Genomic DNA, 20,034 nt, shown 5'->3' with positions numbered 1-20,034 from the left:
GCCAAGACAAGATTTGCTAACAAGATGGGTTCCTCCAAAGCTAGATCACCATATGCAGAATTTACAGAGGCAACTGTCAGGAACCTGGTGCACACCCTAGTGCCTCAGAAATACTGAGAAGCTTCTGCCTGCTAAGGAATCATTCAAGAAAAACGCACAATTTCAGAATACATGACCTTCCTAGAGTTTGCTCTGGCTGCCAGGTTAAGAGTTTCCAACCTAGGTTGTTTTCATCAGCAAATCAAATAGAGGAAAGTTAGCTCTAAAGAAATTGTTTGCTTTACCCTTTGGCCAGGCAAGGGATCTAAGGGCAAAGAGAAAAATCAGACTTGATAGGAGAACCATGCAAGATTACTGAAGGAGTAAAATTAGAAGAAGTAAATAGAGCAATTTAAACATTATTGTTATTCTGACCAGGGTGGAATGGTACCTCACTATAGTTTTGATCTGCATTTCTCTAATCATTAATGATATTGAACATCTTTGCATATGCCTCTTGGCCATCCGTATGTCTTCTTTGGAGAATGGGTAAAGATGTGGTATGTATGTACAATGGAATATTATTCAGTCATGAAAAAGAATGAAATTGGGTCATTTCGTTCTAGATAGACCTAGAGGCTGTCATACAGAATGCAATAAGTCCAAAAGAGAAAAATATTTAGTGCATATATGTGGAATCTAGAAAAATGGCACAGATGAACCTATTCACAGAGCAGGAATAGAGATGCAGACCTAGAGAATGGATGGATGAACATGGGGTTGGGGGAAAGGGGGTGGGATGAATTGGGAGATGGAGACTAACATATATGCACTACCATGTATAAAATAGATGACTAATTCTACACTACCGTATAGTACAGGGAGCTCAGCTTGGTGTTCTGTGATGACTTAGATGGGTGAGATGAGGGGGCTGGTGGGAGGGAAATCCAAGAAGGAGGGACTGTATGTATACTTGTAGCTGATTCAGTTCATTGTAACTAACACAGCATTGTAAAACAGCTATATCCCAAGAAGTAAAAAAATATATATTGCTGATGTTATTTTAGATGGGTCTTGCAGAAGGGGAAGAATTTGCCTAAATGGAGAGATTTATAAAGGTATTTCTGATAAAGTGAACTCTGTGAGTAAGTTGTGGGGATGTGGCATTAAGAAAAGTCCCATATTCCAGGGGAATCTGGAATTGCTCAGTTTTCTTGAGGTTAGGACACCTGGAAGGGGAAGAAAAAAAAGAGAGAACAGTGTAAAGTATGGAGGAGGGTCACGATACTGCATACAAAGAATTACTACTCTGAAGGAATTCCCACGTGCCTCCATTGTGAAGTTGAGTTTCTGAATTCAACTTTTTACCAGTTCTGCTCTGTGAATTTCTCTTCTCTGTGACTAAACATAGAAGGCAAGGCTCAGAACAGCCAAAAGTAGGATTATCCCATTTCATGAATGGGAGAGGAATACTGGAATGCTTGCAAATTCCAAATATAAAAACCAAGATGCATTGTAGTATCACTTTCCCAAGTTTCCTGTGCTTGTGGAAACTGTCGTTCAGGATTCCAAAAAGGCAATGGCATGTGTTTTAGGAAAAGAAATCTACGCAGGGTATCAATCCACAGTGGCTGACACAATTTGTTTCTAATTCTTATCACAGCCACTGTTTCTTAAAGAGCTCAATGTCTTTCTTTCAGAAGCCAAGAGAAGAGTGATTCTTGTAGGATTTAAAAACCAGGTGCTATTCTCTTTTGTAAATAAGTTCATTGGTAACATTTTTTTTTAAGATTCCACATATAACTGATACGTATTTGTCTTTCTCTGACTTACTTCACTTAGTATGATCGTCTCTAGGTCTATCCATATTGCTGCCACGGCACTGTTTTGTTCTTTTTTATGTAATAAAAAAGTAATAGTCCGCTGTATATATGCACCACATATCCGTTCATCTGTCAGTGATGAATGGGCGTTTATGTTGTTTCTCCGTCTTGTCTCTTGTGCAAAGTTCTGCTATGAACACTGGAGAGCTTGGATCTTTTTGAATTATGGATTTGTAACTGATTCACTTTGCTATACACCTGAAACTAACACAACATTGTCCATCAATGATACTCCAATAATACCTAGAAAATTTAGATGAAGAATAAATTAACTAATTAAATAAAATAAAAGCCAGTGCCATTTTGTTCTCACCATTGCCCACACGGTTCACTGTAGCTACTCTTGTTCCATGTGAGAGGCCGCTGCTCATGCAGGGAGTTTACCTCTGTGACTGGTGCTCTCTCTTTGGGAAGATCTTCTGATCTTCCTTCTCTTTCTTGCCTTTCTCCTCCTCCTGTTCCAAATTCCCCACCATTTATCTCTGAGCTTCTTATTGATACATTTGCATGGGTCTGATGGTGATAAATGTTTCAATAGCTTTTTCATATCTTAAAGGCCAATTCTGGTCCTCTTAAATGTCAAGGTCAGTGATCATTTTTGCAATTATGTGAAATTCCAATCTCTAGAGACAGATCTGATAGGTGGAAGTGGCTTTGGTCACGTAGGGGAAAAACGCATCTCTCCTTGCTGCCTTCTTGGTGAACCCTCACCTGTGTTTCTTCACATCTTCCCTCGGGGAGTGGCTGGCACCACATCTGCATCTTTTCCACCTGTCACTTAGAAAAGCAGACATTTTATAAAAGCTGACTATAAAAAAGAAGTAGCAGCCAGTGAATTAAACTAACCAAAATAGCTGCAAAAATCATCCTGATATTCTGACTTGGATTCATTTTCAGATACGTGTTTACAGAAAACCCAAGATGTCTGAAAACTAATCATTGTCATAATCACTCCTGTTTCCAGGTAACATCTGGCTACTTCTCCTTGCTCATCCGTGTGGGTCCCAGAGCCCCAGTCTTCTGTTCATGGCTCATCTCTGATTCTCTGCGCTTCTTTCTCATTCCCACCAGAAATAAAAAGCCACATCACCCTCAAACACCTTTAAAATTCTGTGCGTCCAACTTGAAGGGACTGTGGCTTTGGAAAATCCAATATAGGCAGCAAAGAGATTTCTGGGAGTGGGAGAAAGAATCCTGTCCTCCTAGATGGAGCTCAGGGAAGAAAGATTTGGGAAATTCAATCAGCATTTCATGTAGTCATCCACAAACACCTGTTCTGGGGACTCTGAGCAACTCACAAGAAACAAGGGTTGGGAAGTTTGAGCAATGGTGTCTAAGGCCAGGCCAAGGCTGTGAATTTTCTAAAGGCTGTTCTTGTGGATATGGATATCTTTTTTTTCCTTTCTTTTTTCACTGGTATATAGTTGATTTACAGTGTTGTATTAGTTTCAGGTGTACAACAAAGTGAATAAGTTATACGTATATATGTATCTATTCTTTTCAGATTATTTTCCATTATAGATTATTACATGATATTGAATATAGTTCCCTGTGCTATACAGTAAATCCACGTGGCTTATCTGTCATATGTATAGTAGTGTGTACCTGTTAATCTCAAACTCCTAATTTATCTCTCCTCCCTCCCCCACCCCTTCCCCTTTGTTAACTATAAGTTCGTTTTTATGTCTGTAAGTCTATTTTTGTTTTGTAAACAAGTTCATTTATATCTGTTTTTTACATTTCACATATAAATGATATCATATGATATTTGTCTTTGACATATTTCACTTAGTATAATAATCTCTAGGTCCATCCACATAGCTGCAAATAACATTTATTTCATTTTTTATGACTGATTAATTTTCTATTCTATATAAATGCATGTATAATATATATGTATATATCATATAGATTATAATATGCATATATCGCATCTTCTTTGTCCATTCATCTGTCCATGGTCATCGAAGACTGATTTTCCGATAGACTCTTTGAAAGATAGTATAAGTGCACATGGAGATTGTCTATTGCCTGCCAGGCACGCCCACCCCATCCTCAATGCTCTTCTCTTCTTCTCTCTCCTTCTGTTCAGTGCAAATGGTGCCTCCTATGAAGTCATGCAGATCGACGTAGAAATCGAAGAGCCCGGTGACCCGCCGGCCACACAGCTTGTCACATGGCAGGTTGAATATCCAGGAGACATCACATCTGACTTGGGTGTCTCCAAGATCTACGTGAGTCAGAAAGACTTGATCGGAATCATCCCACTGGCCATGGTAAGAGAGTCCCTGCCCTGGGCTGTTAATACAGACCTCAGGGAAAGGCAAAGCATCACGCCATGACCTAAACACCAGGGAAAATGTCAGTGAGCCCAGAACCAGGGTCAGGGAAAACTGACAAGGTTACTGAAAGTTGCTAATTCTAAATACATACTTATATGTATCTTTAAAATATTATTTAGGAAATAATCAAAATCCAGGCATTAGATTTGGGTCTTCCACTATAAGAAAAGTATTGATGATTTTATCCAGGCATTTGTATGATACACTGGAGACTATTCAAGGATCTTAAACACGTATACCTGCAGAGACCAAACGGATCTAGTGAAAGGTGACAGTGCCTTGACAAATACCTAGTGAAAAGGCCTAGCCAACAGGAAAGCCATGCAGGAAAGCCAAGGAAACATCTGAATTCTTAAGACCTACTGACTTTTCAACAGAAAACATCCAAATAGTTTTAGTGTGAACCATCAACTCCTTCTTGTGAGAACTGATTTTATTTTAAATCAAGCTTGTCTAGGAAAGGGTTAGCTATAATCCATTCACAGACCATCTATTTGTAGCTTGTAGAAGATTTAGGTCTCTTAAGTCAGTCCACGTGTTTCCTAGGGTTTGTGGAACAGAGATAGGTTTTCATCCTTAGACGGACCCGCCCCCTGGTTGCTATGCAATGGACCACATTGCCTGTGTTCCCAACTAACCACCCAGGTTGACCTCAACAAACACATCAATGCCTTGTCTAGCCTCACATTTTCCTTGGGTCTTTCTACAAAGAAATAATGTGTTTTCCTAATGTGAGTTTCACAGTGCAAATGCTTGGGATTGAGAGTCTGCTGAGAGTACTTTGAGCTTCCTCATGTTACAAAAGTACTTTTACTGTTGGACGTGAAGGATTGGTTGACCTATCCACTGACAGCCTCATGTCTCCCCCTCACCATCTATTAGGAATTATTGACAAGCGTTATTATGGGGCCATGAAAGGATGTCAGGAATCAATCTTTCAATACAAGGTAACATGGACAGTTGCCTAGTGACACTAAGTTGGTTATTATGCTGTTCATTAGGCGATGTAAAGGTGTTGGGGTCCTACAGTTGATAAGGGCTCTTATTAACTATTTCTTTCATTATATTTTAAAGGCTCCAAATCTCCCCTGGTACATTATTTCATATGTGACAGCAGCACTCCTTCGTTTAGGCTATTAGTGGTTCTATTACTGGCAATGGCAAGACCATTTGTCTTGAATAAGTAATTATTTGAATTTGTTCCCCTTTTCAGCACCTTTAGTCTGATGAGCCTTTAGCCATACACTGCACAGCTTCTGTTGCTTGGCTCAGCATCAGACAGTCTGCTTGGTTTCCCGAGTTCAGCATTTCTTCTGCCTAGACTGTCAGCCTGTTTCAAACCCCACTGTTCTTCATAATCTACATGAATCCCTGCTCACATGAATCCACTTTCTGTCCTCTACTGGTCTCTGAAACTGTTCTCACCTTGCATCACCCTTTCTGGCTACGATACATGTAATTGTAGAAGTGTGTGTAATGGCAGAACTAGAGGAATCTATTTTTATCAGTTAGGAATTGCATCTGGCCGCAAACAAGCCCTAACCTTAACTCCAAACCTAGCCCTCCCCACTCACTCCACTTTACCCAGGCCAATAGTCGCTTTAAGACAAGTGTGTTTTTCTTTCATGTAAAAGAACTCCTAAGGTTTTTAGTGCAGGGCAGGTAAATTGCCCCATGCTATCTGAGACTCAGTCCTCATCTTTATTTCTGCTTCAGCGCTCGAGGGCATACATTCTATCCTCATGGATACCTTATGGTCCAAAATGACTGCTGGGATGCCAGTCAGCATATCTGTATTCTGTCAACCAGAAAAAGTAAGAGATACAGAATTGGATCAGTTTCTTTTCCCTTTCAAGACATCTTCATAGGAAGCCAATGTAATATTTCTGTGTGTATCCAATGAGCAAGAACTTGGTTATATGGGCGTAGTTAGTTGGAAGGAGGACTGATAAGTCTACTTTTTAGCAAGGCACATTGCTCATGTTCTGTTACAAGGAAACAACAAGAGATTAGATATTTCAAGGCAATGAGCAGTATTCGAAACAATCCCTCCAGATGAGGAAACTGAGGCTTGGAGCGATTCCTAATCCTAGCACCTGTTTTCCATTCTGTGTTCATCTTTATGAGCCTTCTGGGAAACAAAATAAAATAAACATTTATCTTGGTCTCCTTTTACCGGCTATTGTTGTTTAGTCACTCAGTCCTGTCCGACTGTTTGCGACCCCGTGGACTGTAGCCCACCAGGCTCCTCTGTCCATAGGATTTCCCAGGCAAGAATACTGGAATGGGTTGCCATTATTAGCTATGCAACCATGCTAATTTCACTCTGGCTCAGTTTCCTCATCTACAAAGGGTGAAAGAGATAATGCTCATAAGATTGATGTAAGAAACAGTGATAATTCAAGAGGGCCTGGAAGAGTGCCCAGTGCAGTCAAGCATACAATAAATGTTTGCTCTTATTACAATCACTTAGTTACTAAATGCAAAAGATAAATAATTCCCTAGCAATTACATTGTCAAGTCTTTCAGGAAAGGGAATGTTCCCAGTCCCCATGTTTCCCAAGATAAGAAGAGTGCTAGGCAGTGTGTAGATGCTCACTGATTCTTTTTTTTAAAAAACAATTTTAAACAATTACACTCCATTTACAGTTATTACAAAGTATCGGCTATACTCCCCGTGTTGTAACAATAAATCTTTGAGCCTACCTTACAGCCAATTCTTCCTACCTCCATCTATCCTACCCCTGTATCACCTGTTCACCACCTCTCCCAGCTGGTAACCTAGATTGTTCTCTAGACCCGTGAGGCTGCTTCTTTTTTATTATATTCACTAGCCTGTTGTATTGTTTTAGATTCCACATGTAAGTGATATCATACAATATTTGTCTTTCTCTGTCTGACTTATTTCGCTTGGCATAATGCCTTCCAAGTTCTTCCATGTTGCTGCAAATGGCAAAATTTTGTTCCTTTTTATGACTGAGGCATAGTCTGTTGTTTATATACACAATATCTTCTTGATCTACTCATCTGGGGGTTGGACACATAGTTTCCATATCTTGGCTATTGTGAATAATGCGGCTCTGAATATTGGGGGATACTGCCTAATTCTTGAAATGAATAAATTGCATTAAAATGCACTAAAACATATGTGATCTGAGGAGTTTTTTACTAGTTCCTCTGGAACTTAAAGTCTTCAGGGTCCTGATTCCCTAGTCTTTTGTATTTGGAGCATTTTGAGTCCCTTTTCCAGAGAAAGTTGCATCATTTCATCTTTGACTTGATTGGAAAAAACTTTCCCTGTTTAGGAGAGTTGTCACTAAATAGACCTTTTGCTGTTTATTTTCATTTTTACTTTATTTTTGTTCATTATATGTTTGTTGAGATGTATTTGAAATCTGATATCATTGTGTCTATCTACTCATTTGTGCTACATATTCTTTTTTATTGACGTTGGTTTGATTGGCAATGTTGTGCCAACCTCTGCTTCACAGCAAAGTGACTCAGTTATATACATACAGACATTCTTTTTATATTCTTTTCCATTATAGTTTGTGACAGGATATTGAATATAGTTCCCTGGACTGTACATTAGAACCTTATTGTTTACCCATTCTAAATGCAATACTTTGCATCTACCAATCCCGAAGTCCCAGTCCATCCCCCTTCCTCCCCTAAATCCCCCTTGGTAGCTACAAGTCTCTTCTCTAGGTCTATGAGTCTGTTTCTGTTTTATAGATAGGTTCATTTGTGCCAGATCCAGCAATCTCACTCCTGGAAATATAACCAGAAAGAACTATAATTCAAAAAGATACATGTCCCGCTATGTTCACAGCAACACTATTCACAACAGCCAAGACATGGAAGCAACTTAAATGTCCATCCACAGATGAGTGCATAAAGAAGTGATACATACATACAATGGAATGCTACTCGGCCATAAAGCAGAATGAAATGATGCCATTTGCAGCGACATGGATGCACACAGTGATTAGCATACTGAGTCAAGTAAGCCAGAAAGGGAAAGACAAATACCATATAGTATCACTTATATGTGTTACTTTTTTTGAAATGTTAGAGACAAAAGGAAGGCCAGCTCATCTGGACCATAATGAGTCCCTGGAGAGAGAATACTTTGAGTTGAGCTCAAGGTCACGTGGAGGCTTGTAAGCTAGAGTACAGAGGTGGATATTTAAATGTGATAGGGAGTCACAGAAAGGCTTTCAGCACAGCAGCTGCTGTGCTGACGAATGTTTTTAGAAAGCACTCTGGCTGTATGTAGAGAATGGATTTGGGAGAGCAAGGGGGCATCAGAGAGGACGACTTTGGCTGCTGTAAAATAACCGTGACTTAAGAAACGTGGCCTCTGCTTGTCCCCACCTCTCCCATCTGAATGTGAGCAGCGTTACCAGGTGGCCCCCAGGGGTAGGACATAGCATCCTTCTATCCTCTTGCCAAGTGATTCCAAAGACACTGACCTTATCCACATGGCCCCAAATTAATAACAGACATGTCCATGTGGCAGCCAACAGGACCAAGACAAGGGTGCAAGGGGAGGATGTGCCTCTCTCTGTGAAGGACATGACCCTTCTCTGAATCCACCACCTCTGCTCCCATCCCATCAGCCTGTGAACTCAGCTGAGTGACCATGTCCAGGGCCAGGGAGGCTGGGAGAGTGAGTTTTATCACAGGAGCGCCTGTGTCCAGCTGTAGATGTCTTTGGTGAAAGATGTATATGGGGAGTGTGTATGTGTAGATGTATATGAGGAAACACTGAGGTTATTCTGGTCCACTCCAGTGGACTGTGGTGATCTTTGTAGAGAGATGCAGAGGTAAACCATCGTAGGATGCATCTTAGCAGGTAAATGAGAGGACTTTTCAATACATCGGTTATAGGTGTGAAGGAAGGATGTGGGGAAAAAGATGAGTCTGAGTTTAGATCCAACCCCAAAGTTCCCTATATATGATTGTTGTTGTTCAGTCGCTAGGTCATGTCTGACTCTGCAATCCCATGGACTGTGGCATGCCAGGCTCCTTTATTTCCAGGAGTTTGCTCCAGTTCATGTCCATTGAGTCAGTGATGCTGTCTAACCATCTCTTCCCCTGATGTCCCCTTCTCCTTCTGTCTTCAATCTTTCCCAGCATTAGGGCCTTTTGCAGTGAGTTGGGTCTTTGCACCAGGTGGCCAAAGTATTGGAGTTTCAGCTTCAGCATCAGTCCTCCCAATGAATATTCAGGGTTGATTTCCTTTAGGATTGATTGGTTTGATCTCCCTGCTGTCCAAGGGACTCTCAAGAGTCTTCTGTAACACCACAGTATGAAAGCATTAATTCTTCAGCACTCAACCTTCATGTCTAGCTCTCACATCTGTACATGACTACTGGAAAAACCATAGCTTTGACTATATGGACCTTTGTTGGCCAAATGAAATCTCTGCTTTTTTAATACACTATCTAGGTTTGTCATCGCTTTACTTCCAAGGAGCAAGTGTCTTTTAATTTCATGGTTGCGATTACCATCTGCAGTGATTATATGATAGCACCACAAAAACTTAAAATATTTTTTAAAAAGATTTTCTATTATAAAATTTCCTGTGGTCTACAATTTCACCCTCAATTCTTTGCCCACGTGTCTGATAAGCTTTTAGAAATACATTTGAATCAAAGGATGGGAATCAAAGAATTTGCAGTAGTATTATATTTTTTTATAAGAGCCGCCAAACTGCCCTCCTCCAGGGGACCCACAGACTGCATCTCTTATGTCTCCAGCATTAGCAGACAGGTTCTGTACCACTAGCGCCACCTAGAAAGCCCCAGTCCCTTTTAACTGTCCAGTTTATTAGTGTTAAATATTTTCACTGCTGTGCAACAGATCTTCAGAATATTTTCATCTGGCAACCCTGAAACTCTACACTCACTGAACACCAGCCCCGGCCCCCCCCCCCCCCAGCCCTTAAAAACACCTTCTACTTTCTGTTTTCATGCCTTTCGATCAACACGCTATAAATATTCCTCCCAGTTTACCATTTGTCTTCTGGTGTCACTTACTGTATATATTATCGCATGCAGAAGTTTGTGGGTATTTGTTTAATTTTTATGCAGTCAAATCTACTGATCTTTTCCATAGTGGAAAGCTTTTCCTCTCTCCCTAATTATAACCAAGAGGAAAAATCGTGCCTGTTTTTTGTGTTCTTGTAAAACCTCCAAATATTAAAATGTCCCCCCACCAGAGCATATTTGAACAGGTAGGACTATAATCTTCAGAAAATAATGCTAAAATAAATGCAGTTGTGGCTCCCTGTATACCTGGGGTGAGCACACGGCCCCTCTGTTCTTTCTGAGATGTGGAACTTCATCTCCAGGAAAGCTTTGAGATGACACGCAGTTAAAACCTTCCATTCAAAGTTCATTTTCCAAAAGGTGCTTATTTCTTTCTCAATATTTTGCATATTCTTTCCTGAGGCCTATGGCCTTAAAATCTGTCTTTTGCCTAAGTCCATTTGTGTATCTCTCTGTTATTACAGTATTTTTTTTTTCTGTTCAGAAAATGATCCCTTACTATCTTGTGAGTAAATCTTTTTTTTTTATCCTTTGGGAGAAAATTCTGAAGAAAAGATCATTAAATGAGCATTGCCGTTAATCTAATTAGTGTTTGTCTGTAACTGCATGTCATTGTTGGGTTCTGGGGAGCATGTTTGCATTTTCTAGAAGAGTCAGGAAATATTCTTCTGGGGTGGGGAGTGGGCACCCAGTTTATCAAGGCTCTTTATCTTTCTCTCCTATCTGCCTCCTATGTTTTGGCTAAAACAAGTGTTTTGAGCTTCTGTGGGGATTCAAAGATGAAAAGACTGATATTCATCAATTTGAATGCCGTATCAGTTAGTTGAATATCCTTTCAAACCTATTAATGTGCGTTCTTTATTTTAATATAAAACCAACAATGTTTTCATTCATGCTGGGCAGTAGCTATTTGGGTACCATAAATATGATGACTATTCTTAATGTAGGATGGATGTGGGTGACTCAGCTCTCCTCTGGATTGTAAGGGCACACCCTCCTCTTAATGCTGAGCTTCTGATGTTTCTGATTTTGCTGTTTCTCAGCCTTGACCACTGAATTTTATTTTTTTAATATTTATTTATATTTGATTACACTGGGTCTTAGTTGTGGCACGTGAGATCTTTGATCTCCATTGAGGCATGTGAAATCTTTAGTTGCGGATTGCAAACTCTTAGTTGCAGCATGTGGGATCTAGTTACCTGAACCAGGGATTGAACCTGTGCCCCCTGGGAGCACAGAGTATTACCGTGAAGTATTGGGAGTGTGGAGCATTAGCCACTTGACCACCAGGAAAGTCCCTGAATTTTAGTTATTAGAATTGAGCTGGAACTTTAGATATAAATTAGTCACGAGATTCAGTCTGGACAGGCAGTTATCCTTGAAAATAATCAAAAGGAGGACTGAAGGAAGCTGTGGTACATATACACCATGGAATATTACTCAGCCGTTAAAAAGAATTCATTTGAATCAGTTCTAATGAGATGGATGAAACTGGAGCCCATTATACAAAGTGAAGTAAGCCAGAAAGATAAAGACCAATACAGTATACTAACACATATATATGGAATTTAGAAAGATAGTAACGATAACCCTATATGCAAAACAGAAAAAGAGACACAGAAGTACAGAGCAGACTTTTGAACTCTGTGGGAGAAGGTGAGGGTGGGATGTTTCAAAAGAACAGCATGTATATTATCTATGGTGAAACAGATCACCAGCCCAGGTGGGATGCATGAGACAAGTGCTCGGGCCTGGTGCACTGGGAAGACCCAGAGGAGTCGGGGGGAGAGGGAGGTGGGAGGGGGGGATCGGGATGGGGAATACATGTAACTCCATGACTGATTCATGTCAATGTATGATGAAACCCACTGAAATGTTGTGAAGTAATTAGCCTCCAACTAATAAAAAAAAAAATCTAAAAAAAAAAAAAATAATAATAAATAAAAATCCCCCTCCCCCCAAAAAATAAAAACCAAAATGCAAAAAAAAAAAAAAGGAAGACTGTTAGCCTAAAGTGACTTGGTGATGGTGACGTTTCATGGCATTTACTTAAGATGACATAAGAGTACAGATGTGTCTGCCGGACCCAGCCCTGAAGATGCTTGGGGAAGACCAACATAGTTTTTAAGCAAAAACAGAGTCAGATGTGCCATGTGCTCTTTGTGAAGTGCAATTTGATATATTCCAAACCTTTCTTCAAACATGACACTCATGGGAGAACAGATATCACTCAGAATTCTCTGTATAAGCCCATTTCCCCCACTGCCTCCTCCAGGGAGTCCTTCTGGATCTTCACAGCCGCACGTGATTCTTATTGGGCCTTCTGCTGTGACTACTGTACAATTTCCTTGCTCACAGTGAGGGCAACAATCAAGTTGGGGAATTCACATACTCTTCAGTTCTTTTTGCTCGTTGAGATCACACCACTGGGAGCAACAGCTGTACCCAAGATGCTTGGAAAGACATAAACTCAGGATGTCCTTTTATGTACCTTCAAGGTCCTTCCTTATGTCATCTTACTGTTTGAACTCCACCTAAATCCTTCTTATCTCCAGGTCCCTCTTCCAAAGTAGAAGGAGCAAGACTCCAGGGCGCCACTCCTGACTTACCTTTTACGTCCAAACCAAATGCCTTTTTCTCTTGAGTTTGCCTTAGTTAAGGGCCTCATGAGCCAGACCAGAGTAGGTAACAGCCATTTAAAAAATTTTATTATTTATATATTGGTTGTGCCAGGTTTCAGTTGCAGCACGCAGGATCTTAAGTTGTGACACACACACTCTTATTTAGAGCTTGTGGGATCTAGTTCCTTGACCAGGGATCGAATCCAGGCCCCCTGCATTGGGAGCACAGTGTCTTAGCCAAGGGACCAGCAGGGAAGTCCCAGGGAACATTGCAGCTTAGATGTAGCCAGATCCTTCTCTTATTTGACTGAGGCCTGAGTTCTGTCTTCTACAATTTTGGGGGTTTCAAGAAAGTAATCATCAAATAACCTCTTCCCTCCTGGTCTCATTTGCATCTTCATAAATCTTACCAATCAAGGCATGTCCTCCTAAATCCAGGATTCAGCAGAAATTCCATTTCTGTAAACCTTACAGACAAAACTCACCCCCACACTCATTACCATATAATTTGCTATTGTAAAGCTCCTTATGAAATAAATGCATTTTAAGTAAGCTTTCCTGAATCAAATACATTTGTCTCCTTAAAGCAAATGAACTGCCCTTTCTTCTCCCGTACCTTCCCCTGATTTTAGGATCTTCAGGAGTTAATCTTCTTGCACACCACCTTTCCTGGATGATCTCCTGCAAACACCGTGGTTGTTATCAAACCATGTCCCCTTCACATGTGTATTCCTGGCTGAAGGCATGGTACCACCCATACTAGAAGCCTGGAGAACAGTTTTACCACTCACTAGAGCCGTGCGGGTCTTGTAGGGTCACACCAGCTGCTTCATCCCCCATCAGCTGTGAACTTAGCACAGGTCATGTGCCCTGACAGCCACCTTCTGAGATTGGACTTGAGATAAGGCTCCCAAATTATGGAAGAAAAACTCTCTCTCCTGGCTCCAGTAATGAAGTTTCTTTTCATTTTTGTCATCAAAGCAGATTTCTTGGCTCTTTTTCTTATTTGACTTTTCATGATATCCTTTTCCTATGTCAGCCTGCTAATTAATATGCCAGATACCCTCTGTTGTTTTCTCAGACTTTTTGAAAATTCAGTCACATTGGACGGCATAGCACTACTTTCATTTCTATACTTTCTTAACCAAGTGCAAATTAAGATGCTGCAACAGGCCTTGAGAAAAATCTCTGCTCCAAGATGCACTCTTTTCTTTTTGTGTCTGTTGAGTCACTATGACTCCCCAAAACACCATCAGTCATAATGACACTGGATCCGTACTGTTTATTATGTACCAGATATGGCTGTAGGTCCCTCCTTGCAGGGATTAACTCATTCAATTCTAAGAGACCCACTGATGTTGGTACTTTTTTTTATTTTATTTACTTTTATTTTATTGTTTATTTCTGGCTCTGCTGGGTCTTCATTGCTGCCCTCTAGTTGTGGTGTGCGGGCTTCTCATTGCACTGGCTTCTCTTGTTGCAGATCATAGGCTCTAAGCACACAGGCTTAATAATTGTGGTGCATGGGCTTAGTCTAAGACCCACAGGTTTGGGATCTTCCCAGACCAAGGATTGAGCCCTGTCCACGCCTGCAATGGCAGGCAGATTCTTAACCACTGGATCACCAGGGATGTCCCTGGACTACTCTTATGCCCATTTCACAGATGGATAAAAGCACGCAGTGTTTGAAGAGTGGCGCCAAGCGATTCAGTTCAAGCGATTAGATTCTAGATAGATGGGCTGCAGAGTCTGTGCTCACAACTGGTGCGCTGCACCTCCCTGAAAACAGAGTTAAGGCTGTTGATCAGTTCAGTATGTGGCAAGATCTTTGGAAAATGCAAATGTAAGAATGTGCACTCGTAAAAATATGAAATTGAGAAGTCTTAACTGAAATAGGAAAAGTCATCTGAAAATGAATTATTTATTATGCACAAAGCCACTGCCTTTTCTTTTCCGCCCACTGTGCTCCCTTTGATGCTCGCTAATGAGCTGTCCTCTCCAGAGGTGATTTATAATGAGACAGTGGCGGCTGCACCTCGGTGCTTTTAAAGGTACATGGTGCAAAACAAATCGGGAGACTTACTGCTATTGTTGTTTAGTCGTGTGGTTATTACAGCCCCAGAGGCTGTACAACTGGTTGTTCTCAGTGAACAAATGCTCATGATGTAACTCATTTTGCAGGCACCCCAGAAAGGCAGTCCACTGAAGAAGCACTTACTCAGCTCCCTCTATGTGCCAGGCACTGGCCTTTGTGAGAAGGGGATAACAGAGCATGCATCCCACTCATGGGAGGTGGCTGGTAAAAAATGTACCATATGATCCAGCAGTCCTGGGCATCCATCCAGACAAAACTGTAATTTGCAAAGATACATGCACCCCAATGTTCATAGCAGTACTATTCACAACAGCCAACACACGGGAGCAACCTAAATGTCCATAGAGAGATGAGTGGATAAAGGAAGTGTGCTGCATATTGTATTAATATAATGGACTACTACTCAGCCATAAAAAAGAATGAAATAATGCTCTTGCAACAACATGAATCGACCTAGACATCATATTAAGGGAAATAAGTCAGGCAGAAAAGGACAAATATCATATGATATCACTTAATGTGTATAATCTAAAAATAATGATCGAGATGAACATATTTATAAAACTGAAATAGACTCACAGACATAGAATACACAGTTATGGCTGCCAAAGGGGAAGGGTGGGGGGATAAGCTAGGAGTTTGGAATTAACATACACACAGTGCTATATATCAAACAGATAAACAACAAGGACCGACTGTATAGCACAGGGAACTATATTCAGTATCTTGTAATTACATATAATAGAAAAGAATATATAATACTGGAGTGGGTTGCCATTTACTTTTCCATGAGATCTTCCCAACCCAGGCATTGAACCCGGGTCTCCCGCATTGTAGGCAGATGCTTTACCATCTGAGCCACCAGGGAAGCTCCATATAAATACATACATATTTATGTATTTTCTTTATATATAAATATCTGAATTACTGAATTACTTTGCTATATACCTGAAACTAAGACAACTTTGTAAACCAAGCATTCATGCCAAGTTGCTTCAGTCATGTCCGACTCTTTGAGATCCTTTGGACTGCAGTACGCCAAGCTTCTCTGTCCATGAGATTCTCCAGGCAAGAATACTGGAATGGGTTGCCACGCCCTCCTCCAAGGGATCTTCCCAATGCAGGGGTCAAACCCATGTGTCTTATGTCTCTTGCACTGGCAAGAGGGTTCTTTACCACTCATACCACCTGGAAAGCCCAAACCAAGCATAGTTCAACTTAAAAAATACGGGAAAAATAATTAGCCAAGGTAAATTCAGAGCTGATCTATGTTTAGGAGAAAATATTACAGAAGGTTGGGAAGGAGGAAGACTGGCTGGTCAAACTCTTTGAGATGGGGTCATCTCTGCAGGGGTGATTTTTGAGCTGCCATAAAGGACCCAAATGGAGAGATCTGAGAAGAGCTGGCTTTCCAGACAGAAGGAGAAGTGGATGCCAAAGCCCAAAGCAAGGCCAGCTTGATGAGTCTTAGAATGGAGAGCATCCAGTGAAGCTGGAGAACAGTGAGATGGGGAGATGAGGTCAGGGCAAGCAGACCCTGTAGTAGGTACCTTGTCAGCCATGATGTGTGCAGTCGGATTTCTGATTTCTCTGTGTTTAAATCTCACCTGGTTCATGATCTGTTTTTAAAATATCACTCTGAACACCAAGGGGAGAACAAATTTGGAAGGGGGTCAACAATGAAAATGAAAATATCACACTGGAGGCTACTTTAATGGTCCAAGTGGAAAAGGATGAGTACTTGGGCTAGGATGATGGTGATATTGAAGACAAGTGGAAGGTCTTGGGTTGTCCTTTCTCAGTATAGCCATCAGAAACTGATTATAAAGAGTGTTTTTGGATGGGGAGATGAAATAGCCTAGATTAGCCACTGTTTTCTTATAGGCCAACAGGACTGTCTTGTTGCTCAGTTACTTGGTCGTGTCCAACTCTTTGGAACTCATGGACTGTAGCCTGCCAATTTCCTCTGTCCATGAGATTTTCCAGGCAAGATTACTGGAGGGGGTTGCTATTTCCTCCTCCAGGGGATCTTCCCAACCAAGGGATCAAACCTACTTCTCTTGCATCTCTTGCATTGGCAGGCAGATTCTTTGCCACTGTGCCACCTGGAAAACTCTGAGATGTTCTAAAATATGAGCCATCTAATATGGTGGCCATTGCCACATGGGATTATTGAACTCTAGAAAGGTGGCTTGAATCAGAGAGGAACTGAATATTTCATGTAATTGAATTAATTTAAATTTAAATACTCATATGAGCTAGTGTCTATCAGATTAGACTGTGCTAAACCTTTGGTTTGGGAAACTGAGAGGTCCATCGTGATTTTTTTGAGATGGTGGTCTGTACATTCTCCACATGGTCCGTGGACCCACACTCCACTCTTCTGCACCCTGAGCTATGCTATTCAAGTGTTTCTTGTATGGATCACCTCCAGTGGGCTGTCTTGCCCACTGGTTCGGTCCAGTAAATGGAAGAAGATCATTGGGTGAAAAGAAAGATTGGCTTTTGTTTTCCCTTACTTCCTTCCCCAATAAGCCACCATTTTTCAATGACTGTGTTGTTCTATCAATAGCACCAGCTCCTGTCAATCAAAAGTGTGGTTAAGGAACTGCATCAATACCAGCTGTGGAGTTTGTATTGCAAATACAGGCATCAGTGTCCATCTGCACTAATAGTTGTCTTATTCACACTCCTTCGACAATTAGGTGAAATTAACCTGAATGCACCATTATGTCTTTTTGTATAGCTCCTGCCTCCAAATGCATGCATTGAAGTACATATTATTTTATTATAAACGGTTTGCTTTTATTTCTGCTTTTATAATTCAGTTACAATGTTATATTGTTTTTTTTTAAAGCATGTGTGTTGGAAGATTATATTCATTATGGTTCTTATTTTGGATAATAAAGTCAGCACTGCTTCATTTGTTATGTAAAAGGAGCAATAGCTCCCAAAGGACCAAAAGCAGTGGCGTTGACAAATGTTTTCTATGAGGGCACAGATAGTAAATATTTTCAGGTTTGCAGGCCATACAGTCTTTGTTGCAACAATTCAGCTGTATTCCTGTAACTCAGAAGCAGCCACAACGCGTAAGCACATGGGCGTGGCTGAATTCCAGTGGAGCTATTTCTGGGGAATGAAATTTGAATTTTATGTAATGTACATGTGTCACCAAAAAAAAAGCATGCTTCTCTTGATTTTTTTCCAAATGTAAAAACTGTCTTTTTCTCCCAAATATAAAAACTATTCTTAGCTGCAGGCTGTACAAAAACTATAGCTTGCTGGCCATAATTTGCCCATTGCTGATCTAACGTAGACATAACCTCTTCTTATCTTTGTCTCAGTTTCTTCTTCTGCAAGTTGAGAACATCCCCTCCCTTGGAGTCCAGTTATGCTGTAAGGTTTGACCTTTTTGCCACCTGCAATGCAGGAAACCAGGGTTTAACCCCTGGGTTGGGAAGATCCCCTGGAGAAAAAATGACAACTCCAATATTCCAGACTGAAAAATCCCATGGACAGAGAAGCCTGGCGGGCTACAGTCCATGGGGTCGCAAGAGTCAGACAGGGCTTAGTGACTAAACCACTTTGCATGAAAACTTCCCTAAAAATAAAAACAAATTTAAATAGTAACATTAGCATGAGAAAAGTATATTTTCTGCAGTAAACATGGATACATTTCCCACCATATGCCACTCCATAAAGAGTTTCCAAAAGATTCAGGGTAGCCAGAGCAGGTAGTCTGAGCCATGATCACACTCTCAACATCTCAATGTTGACTACTTGGCCTTGTACTTGTTAATTCCCCTCTTGAGCGAAACAAACCTTCCTGACACTTAGAATCAAATGAATGCCTTCCATCTTTGCAGAGTCCTGGGAGACCCCCCAACACACACACACTCATGATGCTTATTCTTCTTAAATCTGCCTCAGTATTCCTCACATTCTTTGGTTAACTTCATCGTCTTCCCCTTTGGTGGTTTCCACTGGATCATAAAATTTGTTGGCTGTACTGCTTCCATTAACCTTCCAATTAACCTCATTATCCAAGAGTTGAAGGTGGTATAGGAAAAAGAGAGCTAGTAACTGATCTAAGGGCATGCCTGCCACTAAATCTCAGCATCAACATTTCCTTGTCTCTTGAATTATTTGCTAAGGGCTTGCTCACTCCAGGACCTCCAGAATCTTGGCAGCAATTACCAGAAAGTGAAACAACCTCTCAGAAAACAGGATTGCATAGATGATCCACGGGCTTTTCAGACATTTAGGCCAATAGCCAAGCCGCTGTTGTCTATCTGTGGAACTTGATATTTTTCTCACAAAAGAGATGACCTAAACCCAACTCAAACTTTTGGAAGATATCAGGATCCATGTATTTTTGAGATACTAGCTACCTGCTTATATGTGGGTTCAGTTCAGTTCAGTTCAGTCGCTCAGTCATGTCTGACTCTTTGTGACTCCATGAATTGCAGCACACCAGGCCTCCCTGTCCATCACCAACTCCCAGAGTTTACTCAAACTCATGTCCATCGAGTTAGTGATGCCATCCAGCCATCTCATCCTCTGTCGTTCCCTTCTCCTTCTGCCCCCAATCCCTCCCAGCATCATGGTCTTTTCCAATGAGTCAAGTCTTCGCGTGAGGTGGCCAAAGTACTGAAGTTTCAGCTTCAGCATTGGTCCTTCCAATGAACACCCAGGACTGATCTCCTTTAGGATGGACTGGTTGGATCTCCTTGCAGTCCACGGGACTCTCAAGAGTCTTCTCCACCACCACAGTTCAAAAGCATCAATTTTTCGGCACTCCGCCTTCTTCACAGTCCAACTCTCACATCCACACATGACCACTGGAAAAACCATAGCCTTGACTAGACAGACATTGGTTGGCAAAGTAATGTCTCTGCTTTTTAATATGCTATCTAGGTTGGTCATCACTTTCCTTCCAAGGAGTAAGCGTCTTTTAATTTCATGCCTGCAATCACCATCTGCAGTGATTTTGGAGCCCACAAAAATAAAGTCTGACACTGCTTCCACTGTTTCCCCATCTATTTCCCATGAAGTGAT

General features: G+C 41.0%; 1 protein-coding gene across 1 annotated transcript in view; it reads left to right on the top strand.

Moving 5' to 3' along the window:
• Positions 1-20,034, top strand: part of TMEM132D (transmembrane protein 132D) — an 832,687-nt gene that overhangs the window by 567,984 nt on the left and 244,669 nt on the right. The window contains exon 4 of the mRNA XM_065903793.1: positions 3,955-4,138. Within this exon, the coding sequence (XP_065759865.1) occupies positions 3,955-4,138 (184 nt within the window). The remainder of the gene's footprint in view (positions 1-3,954; positions 4,139-20,034) is intronic.

The sequence above is a fragment of the Muntiacus reevesi genome, chromosome 13 (assembly GCF_963930625.1).
Source record: "Muntiacus reevesi chromosome 13, mMunRee1.1, whole genome shotgun sequence".
Taxonomy (NCBI): domain Eukaryota; kingdom Metazoa; phylum Chordata; class Mammalia; order Artiodactyla; family Cervidae; genus Muntiacus; species Muntiacus reevesi.
The sequence above is the reverse complement of the archived record's forward strand: the minus strand, read 5'-3'. Positions and strand labels throughout refer to the sequence as shown.